General features: G+C 33.8%; 1 protein-coding gene across 11 annotated transcripts in view; it reads right to left on the reverse strand.

The window, feature by feature from the left end:
• The window catches only part of COL11A1 (collagen type XI alpha 1 chain), a 213,134-nt gene that overhangs the window by 62,673 nt on the left and 130,781 nt on the right, over positions 1-19,680 (reverse strand). For all 11 annotated transcript variants that reach the window (XM_064371085.1, XM_064371076.1, XM_012438753.3 and 8 more), the window contains 4 exons: positions 18,241-18,348; positions 17,762-17,851; positions 17,447-17,500; positions 1,737-1,844 (listed from right to left, as the gene is read on the reverse strand). In XM_064371085.1, the coding sequence (XP_064227155.1) occupies positions 1,737-1,844; positions 17,447-17,500; positions 17,762-17,851; positions 18,241-18,348 (360 nt within the window). The remainder of the gene's footprint in view (positions 1-1,736; positions 1,845-17,446; positions 17,501-17,761; positions 17,852-18,240; positions 18,349-19,680) is intronic.

Consider the following 19,680-nt stretch of genomic DNA (forward strand, 5'->3'; position numbering starts at 1 on the left):
CAATATTTTTCCATCTGTCTCACCCAATTAATTTCTTATTATCAATTTCACTGCTTTTTCATGTTCTGATCTTTATTTCAATAATTTATTTATTCTTCATAAAGCCAAGGTATTTATCCACTTTAAAACCTACCATTGAATATATTATCTTCACAGAAATCTTGATTTATCTAATTAGTATAATCTCAATTTGTATAAAAAAATAATTTATATCTATTTTCTCTGTATGCATTCTTTAGCGCATTGTGCAAAACATGTGTTTCCTCTATTTTTAAATTAGTTTGCATTAAAGGACCTGAATTTATTTTCTATGTTCTCCCAGTACATCATACACTATAAAATATATTTTCTTAGGAAAAATTCTCAGTATATTAAAAATGCTTTTTCTGTCACCTAAAAGTTCTATCCACAGGTGGAATGGCCCCATTCCAAACACTCTAATTCTTTCTGAAAGGTAACGGATTACAGGAAACAAATATATATATATTTTTATTTGTGAACTGCTACAGTTTGAATGTGTCACCAAAAGAGCATGTGTTGGAAACTTAATTCCCAAGGCAAAAGTGTGAGGAGTGGGGCATAATGAAAGCTGATTAGGCCATGAGGGCAAAGTGAAATTAATTAATGCTGTTATTGCATTAGTGGGTTCATTACAACAAGGCAAAGTTGTTTTCTTTTTACTCTCTCTCTCTCTAGCCCTCTCTTCGTCCTTCTACCATGGGATGATGTGGCAAGAAGTCCTTTGGCAGATGTGGCCCTACCATCTTGGACTTTCCATCCACCAGAACCATGAGCCAATACACTTCTGTTTGTTTTAAATTGTCCAGTCTGTGGTATTCTGTTATAACTGCACAAAATGGTCTAAAACAGAAACATTGGAATCGTATCACAGAGTAATCAGAGAAAATGCATAAATAATGAAAGCAAAACAACTTGCTAAAACTGAAGTCTTAGTAATAGAGACGTATTTTTTAATATAAGCTGAAGCTTAATTTTATATGTCAACACTTATCAGTATACTAAAATGTTAAACTTATATTTTTGTGTATCAGAGCCAACACTTTTTATCTACATTTACCAAATCAGTTTGAGTTTTACTCTTGCAGGAAGAAAGAATCATTTTAAAAAAATACAATCATATCAAAAGCATGAACAAAAATAGAGATGAAATCTTAACAAAGAAACCTAAATCTATTGAGTAGAATAGGGTCCACAGTCACGTAAATATAAAATGTATAAAATGTTAAAATCCAGTAAATATTAGATGAAATAATTGGTCAGATATTCCCCATCTCACTCACTGGTGATCAAACCTCAAATTACATGAGAAGGGCAGCTACTTTCTATGGGTTTCATTTACAGACTATGGAAATGCTTGAAATTGAATTTCTATTACAACAGGTGTAAAAAGTTCACACTCTTCTAATATAAAGCAGCAAGGCATAGTGTTAATAAAAAACTCACAATTTTTTTTTAAAAAAGCAAAATGAGAAGCCTTTTCCATTAATAATATCCAACTCCATCACAGATATTAGGGTTTCATAAAGTGTAGAAAAATGTCATCTCATTTAATTGAATTTGAAATTCAATTATATATATACAAGCTAATGTGTTTATATGCCAGACACATATGCAGAGAGAATGTGGTGGTATATGAAAAGCTAATATTCTTGAATAAAAAGTGATAACTTATACAGGGTAGCAGCATAATATATTTTCTCCTAGACATTACTTACCGGAGCACCTTTCTCTCCAGCTGGACCGGGAGGACCCTGAGGTCCTGGGCGCCCTGGTAAACCAATTGGGCCAGCTGTACCTGCTGACCCACGTTCTCCTGGGGAGCCCTAGTACACAAGAAAATAAATATTTCATTAATAAAGAATAATTAAATAAAAACCATTGTGGAAGACAGTGTGGCAATTCCTCAATGATCTAGAAATAGAAATTCCATTTGACCCAGCAATCCCATTACTGGGTATATAGCCAAAGGACTATAAATCATTCTATTATAAAGAGACATGCACATGTATGTTCACTGAAGCACTGTTTATAATAGCAAAGCCTTGGAACCAACCCAAATGCCCATCAATGACAGACTGGACAGGGCAAATGTGGCACATATACACCACGGAATACTATGCAGCCATAAAAAACGATGAGTTCATGTCCTTTGTAGGGACATGGATGAAACTGGAAACCATCATTCTCAGTAAACTGACACAAGAACAGAAAATCAAACACCGCATGTTCTTACTCATAGGTGAGTGTTGAATAATGAGAACACATGGACAGAGGGAGGGGAGCATCATACACTGAGGTCTGTCGAGTGGGGACTAGGGGAGGGACAGTAGGGAGTTGGGGAGGGATAACATGGGGAGAAATGCCCAATATAGGTGATGGGGATGGAGGCAGTAAACCACATTGCCGTGTATGTACCTATGCAACAATCCTGCATGTTCTTCACATGTACCCCAGAACCTAAAGTGCAATTATATATACATATATATAATCACTTATTTAACAATAACTTCTTATAGTCTAGTAAATTATGTTAAAGTAACATTTAGAGCTTAGACAATTTTAAGATTTCAAAGAGAAACAGTTGTGTCCAATATTTGAGATATCAATTTCCAGCCCCGATATTAAGCATAGGTGTTGAAGTTAGAAAATATTGATGAGATGAAAAAATACTTCAAAATTAGATGTATTTAATATTTATTTAGTTTCTTTTTTCATTTAAGTGTCCATAATTGAGCACAGTGCTTTATAAATCATATGTCTAATAACCTCCTACACAAATTTCTCCCTGTATTATAATGAATTGTTAGAATACAATTCCTAGACTAGTGATTCTTGAAGTTATTTCTGGGCACTTCAAATTTGCTGAATCAAGATTTCAAAATCCAAAAAATGGGTTCAGAAATCTTTGCATTAAGCTACACATATAATTTTTTACATAATAACATTTGATAATCACTATCCTAAAGTTTGGACATTTTCACATAGAATAAGCCCTTAATTTAATCTTAGAGTTCAGTAGGACCATTGGGTCTTATGAACACTGATGAGATAATTTGAATCTGATTAGGATTTTTAACTGAGTTTCAAGAAAGCTGTTATGTTTTTAACTAGTTTGCTTTTTAAAAAAACCTCACATATATATTTTTTTGAAAAATAATCACATAGATATTACCTTTATAGTAATTATCTATACTAACAATTTAAGAAAACATTATTGAAACAAGAATAAAAGAAATGCAAACATATATACTAAGTTATGTAAAGCTCAAATATAATCAATCTATTGCTACTTCCAATTTTAGTTAATAAAAGATAAAAATTTTGTCTTTAGATTCTCAGGGGTGATTAAATTATAATTTATCTTTTTATTTTATAAATAAATATAAATATTTATAAATATTTTACTATAAGTAAAAATTAGAAAATATAAGTGTAGTATTTTTCCTTAATAATTAATATACTTAGATAAGATCATTTCAAATTTCATAGAGAAAATGATTTATAATAGCTGGAAAAGATATTACTTTAACACATTTTCTACTATTATATTTCTCATATATTAGAAATCATTTTATGCTTTCATTACTTATTTATTTTTATTTTATTTTTTTTTTGAGACAGTCTCTCTCTGTCATCCAGGCTGAGGCACAGTGGCACGATCTTGGCTCACTGCAACCTCTGCCCTCCAGATTCAAGCAATTCTCCAGCTCAGCCTCCCGAATAGCTGGGACTACAGGCGCATGTCACCATGCTGGGCTAATTTTTTGTATTTTTAGTAGAGACAGGGTTTCACCATGTTAGCAAGGATGGTCTCGATCTCCTGACATGATCCACCCACCTCAGCCTCCCAAAGTGCTGGGATTACAGGCATGAGTCACCACGCCCAGCCGAAATCATTTTACCATACAGATATGCATTATTGACTTTGATCTAATTTGTGTTTTTATTAACTAGGAAACTAATTATATGTGATAAAAAATGGTAATCATACCAACAACTTGTATTAACATAACGCTTTACAATTTACAAATCGGTTTAAATTTCATCTTATTTTATTCTCACAACAATTCCAGGTAGTTGATAGAGCTGCTGTAGCACCTCAGTTTTAAAAATGAGGTATCTCTGGCTCCAAGAATTTAACTGTCCTTCCCAGAATCATATAACTCTACTCTGATTTCTTGACAAAGCCACCCATTGCTTCTTTTTAATGAGGATATCAATGTTTGTAATTACGGGGTATTTTAAACTTAGATGATAGAAATAATTTGGAGAGACATGGCCAAAAATATCACTAAAGAAATTGTGAAATTTGAGCTTCATAGAAACAAAAGTGGAATTTCTGAGCTATAAGAAAGTAATTTAATAATATTAAAATATTTTGTGAAAAAAATAGCCAACCACAAGTTGTATGACTGTTAACCAGGTAACAGGCTCCTGGTCAATGATTCCAGAAGTCAGTGCAGAAGAGAAAAATAACAGAACCCTCTTAAGGTTGCACATTCACAATAAGAAACCCTAAGAGTAAAAAGAACACAAGTGTTTGCCTCTAATTATTTGAGAGGATGGACAGGAAGAAAGAAAAATGAACAGGAGGTGTGTAAGAAAAGCAAGGAGAACAAGGCCTATAAATTGAGAGGAATGCAAAGGTATCCCTTGAATTACAGAGGAAAGAAAAAGTTCAGTAATAAAAGTACTGCTTTTTGGTAACAGAAACACATTAACGGAAGATGCAACTAGGGTTATTCTATTCAGGTTAAAATTAATACCACTAAAGAGAAATCTCCACTAATCTGCAAAGCTAATTTATTGAGAGTCAATGTACATACAAGGTGACTATGCTACATTTTTGTTTAGTATCTCACTTGCAAACCTCAAGTTTTGCAAGTGAGATAAAACTAATTGCTACCCATTAGTTTTATCAAATCTAGAATAAGCATTCAATTTAACTCCTGCAGTATTTTATTTGTAATTGGCTATATAAAAAGAGGTACAATTTTGATTTGTCAGGCCATAAAATTTTTCTCTCTTTAATCCTGTTTAAATCCCAACTGTTCACAGACAACCCTAGGAAGATATCACACTAGACTGTGGTAAAGTTGGTGAGTACTAGACTAGAATTAAAAAAGGGGAGAATCGGTAAAAGTAGGAAGTCCATTTTAAGAGAATTTACTAACTTCCAATTATTAAATCTATGAATTAACAATTATTGTGCTAAGTACTTTCCATATGTAATACAATTTTATTGCTATATGACTTGTGTATTTTTAAGTTAAAGGCCATAGACCCAAGGTCTGTGTGCTCTAATTCACTACCAAGTTTTTTCCAACAATACTTAACAGTTTATAAATGGTGAAAACAAAATTTCCTTGACTCATTGTACCCATAAAACTCATGGGTACAATGAATTGTGCTAAGCTTTAATAAATGGAAGAAATATAGCCATTTAAGAACCAGTTCTACCAGAACAGCTCACATAGGTTGAACATTCTCTAAAACAAAACAAAACAAAAAAACTTAAAGGAACTGATGAAAATGTTCATCTCCTTTATCCAAATAGTCATTCTACATCATTCATTTAGTTTATTTGACCTTTGCTACACAAGTCATTAGAATCTCTGCTTTTGGCTGGCAACTGTGTCTCATGCCTGTAATCCCAGCACTTTGGGAGGCCAAGGTGAGCAGATTGCTTGAGGCCAGGAGTTCAGGACCTGGACAACATGGTGAAACCCCCTCTCTGATAAAACTACAAAATTTATCTAGGTATAGTGGCATGTAGCTGTAGTTTCAGCTACTCAGGACTGGGGGGTCACCTGAGCCTGGGGAGGTCAAGGCTGCAGTGAGCTGTGATCATACTGCTGCACTCCAGCCTGGGTGACAGAGCAGGAAGGACTCTGTCTCAAAACAAGTGAAAAAGAATCTCTGCTCTTTGTCACTATTGTTTATAAGTTCAATTGAAATTTTCATCAACAACAAAGAACTGTTTTCAGTTTTGGTAATTTTCAACACATTTCACCGGGGACACCATGGTACATTTTCACCATGCTTCACTCCTGACTTCAAAAGTTAAATATTTTTTTCTTACCTATGCTGAACTCTGATACAGTTTGGGTTACTGCACCTTTTTTGAGAATGCATTTATCCTCAATCGTCCTAGAAAAATACTCAACTCACACAGTTATAATTTTTTAAATTTATATTTTAGCATTCTACTTTGAACATTATTTTCTCCTAAAATATCACATCTCTCACTGTCCGTCTGACACAATATGTCCATTTTTACCTTTGAATATTTGGTCACACTTATCTTCTGACATGGAAAGTCTCTGATATTTTCCTATACTATTAAAACTCCAGACTTTTTTTGACCCAGATCAATAACCATCTGATATGATTAGGCTTTGTGTTCCCACCAAAATCTCATCTTGCTTTGTAATCCCCATAATCCTCATAATCCCCACTTGTCAAGGGAGAGATCAGGTGAGAACAATTGAATTATGGGGGCAGTTTCCCCCATGCTGGTCTCATGGCAATGAGTGAGTGCTCAGGAGATCTGATGCTTTATTAAGGGCTCTTCCCCCTTTGCTCCACACTCCTTCCTGCTTACTTGTGAAGAAGGTGCCTTGCTTTCCTTTGCCTTCTGCCATGATAGTAAGTTTCCTCAGCCTTCCCCAGCCATGTTAAACTGTGAATCAATTAAATCTCTTTCCTTTATAAATTACTCAGTCTCAGGCAGTTCTTTTATAGCAGTATGAAAACGGACTAATAGACCATCTACCAAAGAATTGTATTTTTCTGAGAATCAGAAGCATGAGATACTTCAAAGTATTTCTTATACACTCTCATAGTACACTAGGTTCTCTACCATTATTTCTGGACTGAATGCAGCACTTGGCACTAAATTCTGAGTAGTAAATATCTCCATGGTCTCTTAATTCATATTAACAAAGGATAAAATATTGACTGTATGCATTAAATAACTCTAATGTATTTGTTTTTATTAGGTATGCAAACATGTTGAACATGATAAAAATTTAGGCTTTAAATGTACTCATATGTATAGTCAAGTGAAATTTTTTAAATATGCAGAAAAACAGCAATTGAATGTATATTTTCCCTGGAAGAAATGGTTTCAAAATGAAAGGAAATACATGTTACCTTAACTAGGTGCATTATAATTGACAGGTTATATGAAAATAAGTCATGGCTTTTACTTAAGAAAATAAAGTTTACCAAATTTATACTGAAGTATGTTTACTATTTAAAATTAATTGAAATATTTTAATAATTATTTTAATGTCTCTCAACTGGAGACAGAGTGCTGATTTGACTCTGTGGCAGTATGTACAGTTTGCAGATACTGTATACCATTTTTTATTACAAAGCTTAACTGTTTTACTTTCTCCCTTGGAACACTCATAAGATTAAATTTCAGATTGCCATCTTACCTGTGGAACCTGCATTAAAATTAATAATGAGAATGTATTACTTTTCTGTAGTTAAAATATTGTTCATGATCTTGTCACAGCTCATAAACTTTGAAACAACAGATGAAAACAAGAAGAGACTTTTAGAATGTATATTTGTGCCCTAAAGTAATACTGCAATTTCTTTTTCTATTAGTTATTTCAAACACTCTCTAAGCCTAGATGTTTGTAATAACAGCATGCTCTGCAGTAATTTTATTTTATACACGTATAAATGAAAAGTGAAAATCTCTGATGCTACCTACCGATTAAGCAAATGACATAGCACACTTACAAATCTTATTTAAATATTCTCAGGCCAACTTTAAAAGAATAAGCCTACAAATCCTTTAATCCCAACAGAATCATGGAGAAGTTCTAGTTTTTAAACAAAAATTTAAGCCCAATATTGAAAGAAGGTCCCATTTACACATTCAACTAGAAACTCCATATTCAACACTAGTGAGAATCTATTCTCTCGTGACACTGGACCGTGAATATGAAATGTAGTATGGCAGAAAGCCGCCCTTGAGAAACTCACACTGTGTATACTTTTTTTTTCCATAAAGAGTAGGCATGTATAGTGATAAAGTTTTGTATTGCTGTGTAGCTGTCTAAAGAACGAAGGGCTTTATAATTGTCAGATAAATAAACTATTATATCTAAACTGAATGATTGTCTTTAAGCATCAGTAAAATAGGTAATGATCTGCTTCACAAAGATAGAGGTTTTTACTTTTTTTTTCTTTTTTTTTTTTCTATGATCCCCAGCAGTACTTACTGGCACATAGTATGCCATAAATAAATGTGTCAATTAAGTGTATGATTTTTCCCTTTCCAGCACTGGAACCACCAGCTTTCTGATGTTGAGCAAACTCTCTGTGGCTCACTTTTATTGCCATAGATGGAGAGAGAGTTTGTCATCAGGTTTCCGTGATGTTTACTCTGATACATCCAAAGTTCTTTGAACAATGCCTGGCATAATAGAGACAGAAATAGTTTGTCATCAGGTTTTTGTCATGTTTAATATGATAAATCTAAAATACTTTGAACAATGCCTGACATAAAGTATAAATATAATGGATGTTAGAGAACTGTACATGAACAGTTATATATTTCAAATATAGATATAAAATCTCAAATAATTGTAGAGGTAAAATTTTACAGAAAAATAAACTAAGATCCAGAAAATTATATGATACATTTAATATATTAATAAATTAATATCAAAACAACAGGTAGGGCTTTTTCCACATAACACAGTATTGTTAATCCTAACTTGAACTATTTGTATACCTGTCTCTCTGCAAGAAGGATAGATATTTTACACATCAAAAGTGCCTAGCTAGAAAGAACTCGAAGGAGAGACTAAAAATTATAGAAATATTATTTTCTTAATAAGGGATTTAAATCACAATGAAAACATGACAAAATAAAATGTTTTCTAAAGGCAACAATGTCTGTTTAATTGCATGAATTATAATGACCCTAATACCATAAGTATTCTGTTATTTCAGTGCTAAGTATTAACAACTATGAAAAACATGCCATTTTTCTCGTTTTGAACTGAAAGGTGAACATTTACATGCTTTTAAAAAGGAGGAACTTGCATTCTCTATTTAGTTACCTAGCTTTACTTTTGTATTAGCTTTATCCCCTTCTGCAGCCCTTCCCCTAAATCCTGCTGCACCTTCATCTAAACCTTACAATGATAATGAAACACGAAGCAATAGCATTAGTCTATATTCTGTAGCAATGGGAATAGAAGATATTTTCCTAACCCTTCACACAGATGAGAACACCAAAGTAAATATTTTATCAGTTATTTTCACTGGGTGTTTCATATTCTGAGGAGCATTTGTAAAGTAAATGAAAGTTGTAAACAGAGAAATCATCTCATCAGCATTCAGTTAAGACGCAGCCCACCAGAGAGAAAAACAGAAGCATGAACACAAAAAGTTCGTATGAACCAGAGATATACAACTAAAAGGCAAAAGTATGTCTGCCCTGTCGTTTTAAGTTGACCTGGCCAGGCGCAGTGGCTCACGCCTGTAATCCCAGCACTTTGGGAAGCCAAGGTGAGTGGATCACTTGAGGTCAGGAGTTCGAGACCAGCCTGGCCAACATGGTGAAACCCAGTCTCTACTAAAAATACAAAAATTAACTGGGTGTGGTGGCAGGTGCCTGTAATCCCAGCTACTTGTGGGGCTGAGGCAGGAGAATTGCTTGAACCAGGAAGTCGGAGGTTGTAGTGAGCCAAGATTGCGCCACTGCACTCCAGCCTGGGCAACAAGAGCAAAACTCCCTCTCGGAAAAAAAAAAAAAAAAAAAAAAGTTGACTTTTACGTCAAAACTATGAATTTCACTCTCTAGGTGACATATATTTTACATCACGTGAACTAAAAATTCAGCTGAAATGTCAAGCATTATCAGAATTTAAAGCATAAACTCTGAATGATCAAAGTCAAATCAAATACTTCAGATTTTGATCACTGGTCCTCATCACTATCGCTACACTACATCACTATCTCACCCCTAGTTGAATGTAATCATAGTCCACTAAGGTCTACCTGGGTTACAATGGAGAAAATGCATTTTATCTTAAAATGTGTAGAGTCTGATTCGGCATGTCAGTAGATGCCATCCTTCTAAACCTTGCTTATTCCCTTGCTTGAATAATAAGTAAAAGCCAAGGAAGAGAAGGTTAGCAGAAATAGGATAAAGGAAACAAATAAAAGAAATAGGAATAATGATAGGAAGAGCATGTGAACTCTTAAAGAAGCAATGAGAAGGAGAGGAAATAATAAAGAGGAAAATAGAGTCAAATCATGGGCAGAGGGTCATCTAGGAGGAGTCGCAGGAAAAGAGCAAAGACTGCTATACTGTACGTTTTTGAAATATTGGGCATGTACCCTGTAGCAGCCATCTGACTCTTCTCATATACTTTCTCCATATTAACTCCCACAACTCTGGGGGATAAAATATACATGTGGTTGTCAAGATAAAAGGCTTTTACTTATCACACTACAATATTTGTTTTAATCTAATTTTCAGATAAATAACTGTTAATGAGATTGTTCTCAATCATAAGGAATATCTGAAGGAGAGTTTATTTAGGGAAAATATTTTTCCCTAAATATTATTTTCCTTGATTTTGTTTTATAAAAATATATGCACCAGGCATGGTGGCTCACGCCTGTAATCCCAGCACTTTGGGAGGCTGAGGCGGGCGGATCACAAGGTCAAGGGTTCAAGACCAGCCTGACCAACATGATGAAACCGTATCTCTACTTAAAAATACAAAAATTAGCAGGGCATGGTGGCGTGCACCTGTAATCCCAGATTCTTGGGAGGCTGAGGCAGAAGAATTGCTTGAACCTGGGAGGTGGAGGTTGCAGTGAGCCGAGAGCACGCCACTGCACTCCAGCCTGGGCGACGGAGTGAGACTCCATCTCAAAAATATATATATACATATATATACATACATATATATATATGCAGTAGGTGGAAGCTGATAATTTGTTGCATGATATATTTACATATATGTGTTTACATACATAGAAAACATTTACTCAGTTTATGTCCATCATGCAGAAAAATGCTGCACTGCCTTTAATCTCTTGATGTTCAGTCTCTTGCTACTTGCTGTCTTGTGTGTGCATGAAGACATCTACTTAGTGACTACATCCTCTGAGATCAGAAGACATGCCCTGGATTTGATTGGCATCTGTTACCAGCTCTTAGATACAACATCATGCATACAGAGAACACTTGGTTTACCCAGACTTAAAAATCTCAAAGTACAGCACCCTATTGGTATAATTTTGTCATACGTGGTAGCACTACAGAATGTTCCTCAATATACAATAACTTCCAGGAGCAAAACCTTTAGAGAACTCTAACCTTGAAATACTAGTTCTTTATTAAGGGGACCAAAAGTGGTGAGCACTTCAAGACTAAATTTAGCACAGCAAAAATCTGCTTTTCATAGATAAAAATGGTTTTTATGTACAGCTTCAACTCAAACATAATTTCCTGAGGCAAAAAGCATTGTTTTCACCTTTGTGTTTTCTGTTGTATCTTGTAGTATATTTCTCATTATTTACTATGTTATTTTATCTGCTCCTTATCTTTCCTCTTCAGTAAACCATAAGCTCTTTGCAGGAAGGTCCATTTTATGAATCAATATAACTTCAGTTTGATAGATTGTCTGATATTTTCAGATATTTATTTCTTTATGGTCCTATCACAGAAAAAGACTTATAGCAGCTTAAATAACATGCATAAAATATTAGAGAATATAAATTTAAAAATAGGTAAGCAAGGAAGACAGGTAAGCAAATAACTTTTTACTGAAGTAAAATTGAGCCAGTAATATTAGTAAACTAAAAATGCATACTATAGACCAAGACCAAGGTTTTATTTTTTAACTGTAGTTTATGATCTGTGAGTAGGTTATGAGATAAATGTAAAGAGTCTTGCCCAGTACTTAAAAATATTAGCTATAACAAAATATAATAGACAATATTAAACTATATCATATATGATTTTTATAGTAAGTTGTGTTCAAAAAGTTTTCAAAATAGTTATAAAACATTATCTTCTGTACTGTTTCAATTTTAACTCCATTATTTCTGTAAGCCAAAGCAAAAAAGAATTCTAAGTTTCATAAGTCATGTTGACTAAAGAAATAAACAAGTCAGTTAACTGTTCAAGAAATACTAAAAAATAACTTAAAACATTCTATAAAAAAAAATCTTTGAAAAAAGAAATTGCAAATATTTTTAAAGCTACAGTTAGCAAGAGAGTTCTTCCAAGGATATTCATAAAGAGGACTCTGTATAAAGCAATATCCCATATCTTCAAACAGATCTTTTTAGTTGATTTGTTTTGCAAATAAAATTTCTCTGACTATAAGTCAATGATGTCACACCTAGACCGACCAGAGTACAGTAAACCCACTTCTATGGAGTGTCATAATAATGACCTATGTTTCAGACTAAATGGATTATAAATAGAGAAAAGATACTAAATATACTTATAAATCAACAGACAGAAGAGCACTTGAATGGATGCATGAGAATTAAATATTATATTTGTTCTTTTTATGGATTAGTGCATATAGAAAGGATGTAGTGCATAAAACTGCATAATTGAGACACATATAAACTTTGCAAATATCACTGTGAGCAATAACTGCTAAAAAATTGTAAAAAATTAAGCCTCTCCGTAGGACTTCAGTTTTAGTTCCTCAGTATCATGTGTAATGAGATAATTTATTATTTCCCTAGCAATTCAGAAATACACAGCACAACTTATGAATTATAGTATAGGAGAAAAAAACTAAGAATTCAAAGGGCATTCTGACAAATATCTAGACATAAAAAATCAAACTGTACATTAGTTTAAGCAGTTTCATCTTTAATTCATTCAAAATACGCAATAGTTATAGAGAATATATAGTAATATTAAAGCCCGGGTAGCTGAAATATTAACTCTTCTCACTCATTTTTGACAAAATTGTTCACAAGAGAAAGAAGGGTCAGGATGACTTGAAAGTAGGTTTATGTAGAGTGCTATCATGGATTTTTGCCCAGATAATTTGGGCAAGCTTTTTACTTCTACATGCCTCAGATCTTTTGTATTTAAAAATGGAATGATAAAATAGAAAAAAAATCTACCATTCCAAGTTACAAGAATCAGAATAACAAATGTAAAATACCAGGGATAATATTTGAAAGAATAAACACTCAATATTATTTCATTTCCCTTTTCTATTTCCTTTAGGCTTCACATTCTCTTCCTCAGAACTCATCACTTTGCTTTTTCCTTAATACAAATAACTGCTGAATACCCTTAACTCTCTTTCTGTGAATTTCTGTCTTGTACTTACCATTACCTGGTCAATATCCCAAAGGTAAGGTTAAAATGAGATTGATATAAACTCAGACATATGCATTATAAAAGCAAATTTTAGAAGATTTTCTTATGCCTTTATTCCTTTCACTCAGAATTTTATCGTTTCTCACCAACTGATCAGATGGTCTCTTTAACATTTTGCTGTCACCTTTTCTATTGCAAAGCAGAACTTATCTTTTAAAGAAATCTCTACTTCTTTGTTTATATTAATTGCAAGTTAATCATAGAAAGTTTTGAACCTCAAAAAAATATTAACATCAATTTTCTAGATGAACTACTGCTCACATCTAGAAAACCATCCCATTTTTGTTTTATCTGTCATTTGGAATAAAAAATTTTCAAAATCAAATTTTACATGATGTAATCCCTTTAAATGGAATACACCAAGGCTTGCTCAGCACTTGTTATGAACTATGAGTCATCATGAACCTTTTCATTATATTCTGCAGCAATTAAAACAATAGTGTCAGGAACTAATAAATGTGTATGGTGTCTTCCTTTTAGTGAATCCTTCTCCAACAATTTAAGGAATAATTTTAATTGGTTGATGTTTGCATATTTTATTTGTAAATTTATTATAAGAATGGGTATTAATTCTAAATAAACACAGTGGATATCTATCAAGCATATCTACTAGCAAAGTATAAAAAGCCTTTGTAATTTTTTGTGACTGCCAAGAGATTTTAAGTTTTTGTGTGTGAATATTTGTGGTTTTTGTTGTTGTTTTACTTGATAAGGTAAAATTGCTCTAGGCATGGAAGGCATCACCAAACTGTCATTCCCTCAAGGACATAAGTTTGAGGTCATTGTTCAGTTTTCATTTGTCCTACTGCCCATATCAAATCTTAGTCATAAATCCTACTAACTTGCCTCCTCAGTGTTTGCTGCACCTGCACCATCTTTGGATTCCCCACTGCCCTAGACATCAGCTCACCCCAACGTTGACATTGGTCACTGGACTTTTGCGATCTATTCTCTCCTGTCTCTGTTATATATTAAATACTAATGGGCCGGGCGCGGTGGCTCACGCTTGTAATCCCAGCACTTTGGGAGGCCGAGGCGAGTGGATCACGAGGTCAAGAGATCGAGACCATCCTGGTCAACATGGTGAAACCCGGTCTCTACTAAAAATACAAAAAATTAGCTGGGCATGGTGGCGTGTGCCTGTAATCCCAGCTACTCAGGAGGCTGAGGCAGGAGAATTGCCTGAACCCAGGAGGCGGAGGTTGCGGTGAGCCGAGATCGCGCCATTGCACTCCAGCCTGCGTAACAAGAGCGAAACTCCGTCTCAAAAAAAAAAAAAAAAAAAAAAAAAAAAAAAAAAAAAAAAAAAAAATTCTAATGATAGATTTGTTTTCTTAAAACTTCAATTTGTTTAGTCCACTTGCTCTGTACATTTCAAATATTTGAAAGACTATATCTAGCAATTTTAGAGCTTCAGTAATTATATTACATGTTGTATCTCTGATTTAGCTTTATATTATGTAAAACAGCAGAGTGCTTGGATGCTAGCAAGAATTCAACAACTGTTTTTCCAACTCTCAAGTCTGTCCCACCTGGGCAAAAACAGATACTAATTAAACATCACATCCTTTCCTAATATTTTCTTGCTCATCAGTGATTTACGTAATCTTCTGCACTCTGTGAAGCCAAGATCAAGGGTCACCTTTTCTGCATGAACCTTACCCTGATTTGTATCCTCTTTCCACCTCCCTCATAGAATTAACATTTATTGCTTATATGTCATTAGGCATTTAATCACCAACCAACTTACAATGCCATTTAGTCTTTGGTGTATTTCTTTTCGAAATTGTTTATCCTATTTTATCTCAAGGAATATCTACTGTGATGTCCAGTTGCATACAACAAAGTAGGTAATAATTGTCAAATACACAATTGAAACCAAATGAATAAAAGTACATTTGATTTTTGTATTTAATATTATTCTACATGTAACTATGTAACGGTCAATTAATATCTTGAAAATTATATCTCTTGAACATAGTATGCAGCCTACAAATACACTGGTTTCAACTGTTCCCAAGCCCTGGGACAGCTTCAGTGCTTGGTCCTTAAAAAATAACTTAAAACAATTTAATCCTCGTAGTAACAACTCCGATGATTAGTTCATCTCAGAGCAGCCAGGGAAGGTCTAAGGATTTTACTGAAATTTTACTAAGATTTTAGAAGATTTTACACCCAAATAAGAACTCTTGTCTTATTAAGCTGTCGTTTCTGCTAATGTTACTGCCACTAACTTTTGAGGATATTAGAAAATGTTCATAACTTTATGAATCCCAGTAAAGTCTAATATAGTTATCAAAATATATTTTCTTTAAAAAATGTCTTTGCCACATTTCCATAATTATCTCAATGGTTGTGATATGATGTGAGTGAAGTAAAGAGTAAGTATCATGTGAATCAATCTGAAAAATGATATACTTGCTATAGTATTAAGTAATGCTATATAAACTTTATTCCAATATTAGAATTCATGATAATTCAAATGGATTGGTATGAGATGATTACTGCGCTCCAGGCACCGAATTGTGAGTAACCAAAATAAAACAGGGAACTCACAGGCTAATGAGAGAGACAGCCAACTATGTTCCAAAGTAATTTCTAAAAATGGAACTATAATAAAGGGCTCTGGGTGTCGGCGGGGGAGGGAGGCAGGAAATTTTACTAATACATGAAATGGAGGCAAATTATCCAAAGATGACTTTATAAAGAATTAACATTTAAGAGTTATCTACATGGATGAGTAGGATCTTTGTTAAGTAGAGAAAGAAAAAATGGAGTTTCCTGAAAGAAAAAATGGAAGGGGAAAAGTACACTGTATACCCTTTTCAAAATAGAAACGGTCATGGTTTTGAGAAGCAAGACAAAATTTGAGGCATTACGTTTGTTAGAATTAAGAAGGAGGCACAAAGGAAAAAAAGACTCTAGCAATTGGGGTTGAACTGTGAAGACGACTTGCTGGCTGGGATAAGGAGCTTGGTTTCTGAGGCAGTGTGGAGTCATGGGATAGGTATGATAGAGGGATGGCATAGTTAACGATGTATGTTAAACTATGATTCTATAGGTGAAACTGACTGAAGAGGATAAGAAAATGGAGTCAAAAGATAAGAGATTATTAGTCAAAGAGAAAGGAAGAGAAAAGAGTCTGAACAAAGACAGTGATGATAGAAATGAAGAAAAGGGGAAAAATAGTAAAATGTCTTGGAAGCAGAACTAATAAATATTGTGTGAGAGGAAGTGTAGAGGGCCGTGGAGGCAAACTTCAGCTTTTTTAGGTTGGTGAAATAAGATGAGAAGAGGCCACTAAATATGGCAGTTTGGCTGTCACAGTGAAATTTCAGAGTACAGATGAGAATAAAGGTAAATTTATAGAAACAAGAAGGATGCATTCAGTTGTTTTTTTGAGGGATTGATACGTATCTCAAGAAAAAAGATAAGGTGAAAATCTGATATTTACTCATTTGCCAATTATTGCATAATGTTGATTGATTAAATAAAGCAATATGGATAATATATAAGATTATGCTTACAGGTTTTATGCTTTTATGCTTATGGGTTTTTTTGTATCATTGACAAACTTAAGTAAAATAAACAAATTAAATGTATTTTATAATAAATGAATGATAGACTATATAAGAAATAAAAAAAAATCTTATTTTGTGATTTTAAAATAATAGAGGTAAATGAAGTAAAAATTTTAAACTACAGCCTCTCCAGGCCTTCCATGACTATGAGTTTCTGTTACTCATAATGAGAATTTATTTCCTTGGGAACTGTAAGAAGCGAGATATCTCCTTTTACCTCCTGACAGCAGCAGAAGCAAATATTTCCAATCATCTAAATCCTTCTGTTTCTGCATTCATTAGTGCATGCAATCAGTAGGAACTAGGCATTGGCTGATCTGATTGACATATGTTTATTTTCTCTCTCCCACACACTGTGGAGTCACAGCATGAGAGTAATGAAAGAAGAGCTATAATTCACAATCATATTTGACTGGCTATTTATTACCATCATACTTACAACTGGACCTGGTGGGCCCTGGGGACCTTCCCCTCCTTTCAGTCCAGGTGCACCCTTGGAAAAGTGAAAAAATGAAGAAAATGAATCTAAATGAATTGAATACTAATAAGAGGAGATATTTGATTGATAAAATAAGGATGTTAGGTAATGTTTTTAGATATAACTACATATATATACATATATAATGATAGCCAAATGCATATGTTTACATATATTCCCTTAATTACTCAGCACTCACTTTTTAAGGTCTGAGAAGAAATGCTTCAAATAAGCAATTTGAATCACATGCTTTATCTATATAGCTATTGATTATACCTGAGCTCCGGGAAGACCTCTTTCCCCTGGGAAACCACGTAATCCTGCTGGTCCATCTTTCCCTGAGATACCTTGAGGACCTGGGTCACCCTAAAGAATATAATAAACATCCTTCAAGACAGAATAATTTCTGCACATATTTCTACAAACAAAATTGTAATTACTTCCAAACTACTATAAGTAAAATTTGAATATTATTTAATTATTAGACTATTGTGTGGAATGGCATATGCATTATAATGAACCATCCACTACCTATATTTAAGAGTACATGTAAATTAATGATTTTATGGTCAGTGGAGCTAACAGTCTTATGTAATTGTTGAGTAATATCTTGGAGTATCATAAATGCACACTGAATATTTTCCTGACACATCTCCTGATATTGATTTAAATGGAATCTGTAGACAAGTGGTGAGTACAGTAAAACATAAATGAAAGTTTTGAGCCAAAATGAAAAAATCTGGAGCATGTTGTACCTTTGCACCTTCTTTGCCTGCAGCACCAGGAAGACCTTGTTCACCAGGAGGGCCAGGAGGTCCAGGATGCCCTCGTTCTCCTATTGGACCAGTCTCACCAGTTGGTCCCTAAATTACATAAGCAAAACCACTTTAGATTGCTTTTTTATTTTTGGCAAAGATAACACAAACTCAAAAACAATATTCACAAACGTTTATCATTCTCACTTATTCTCCTGATGTCCTACAAAATGCTTTTATATAAAGCACTGAAAGTAGCATGTCAAGCAAGAGTCTAAAAAGATTCTATACAATGTGGGTTAGAATCTGAGTGTAAAAGGGAAGTACACAAATAAAGTCCAAAAGATGTTTTATTGGCTTAAGGTGATGATTTCTGCAGAGTGGACCCAGTCCAAGTATTATTAAAACTATGATTTTTAATTACAGTTTTATCCCATTCCTTCTTTTCATATAAGGTGTCAAGTCAGCTCAGAAGTAAAGAGACATAGAAGCCACCTTGGTAACCACTCAATGAATCACTACTTGAAAATAAACTTAGACCTTGAGAACCCAACCAACCAGTGGTTCTCCTTGGAATCTCCACGGATTGGAAACTTTCTACTGTTAATCTGTATTCATTTGACAAAGTCTAGGGATGTGGCAGAGGATCCTGAAGGCAGTGGGTATGGGTCGGCAGTTCCTCCCAGTCAAAGGCTTATGACAAACGGCCAGCTGCCTTAAATTGCAGCAAATGCCAAAGTGAAAAATGTCAGGTCATTTATGTGTCCCCTGAGTGGTGCTGTTTCGTGGTGCTAGAGTATAACAAGTTTCATGTATAAATAGAGAATGGCGATCAGTTGCTCTCTAGCTTAACAGAAAGCAAAATGAAGGATTTAAGTTAAACAAAGGGAAAATTTTTAGATGCTAAGGTTGTTAAACAGTAGAATGTGTTACTGCATTTGCTTATGAAGTATAGTTTTTTTCTAAAAATGAAACATATTCTTAACTGTTCATCTTGGATAAGTAATATGCCTGTCCCAATTTGGGCATATGTTTCTAGTTTTAAATTTCATTAATTATATAATTGCTGTAATTTCTCAACATGAATGTGCAAACATTTATCCAAAACGATTTTTTCTTAATTATCTGAACACCAATATTTGAATAGTAAGGAATACAGAATTAACCATAATTGAACAGGTATCACCACTGAGACAAAAATCATCAGAGATTCACATAACTGTTTGATGAAAAAGGTGCATATTTGGTATTGCAATCTATATCATTCCCATTAAACCAAATCTTTTGTCCTAACATGACAGTATGGCTACATTTAAAATAGGCTGTTGAATTTTTTTCTCTTAAAAAGAACCAATTAAAAAAAGTAGTTCAATGAAAGTGAATCTTCAGTAAAACACTTGGCATTTTTACGCCTTGATATATTCAGGGGAACAAAAAATA

Source organism: Aotus nancymaae, unplaced genomic scaffold (assembly GCF_030222135.1).
Source record: "Aotus nancymaae isolate 86718 unplaced genomic scaffold, 86718_ANA_hifiasm-v0.15.2.pri h1tg000117l, whole genome shotgun sequence".
Classification (NCBI taxonomy): domain Eukaryota; kingdom Metazoa; phylum Chordata; class Mammalia; order Primates; family Aotidae; genus Aotus; species Aotus nancymaae.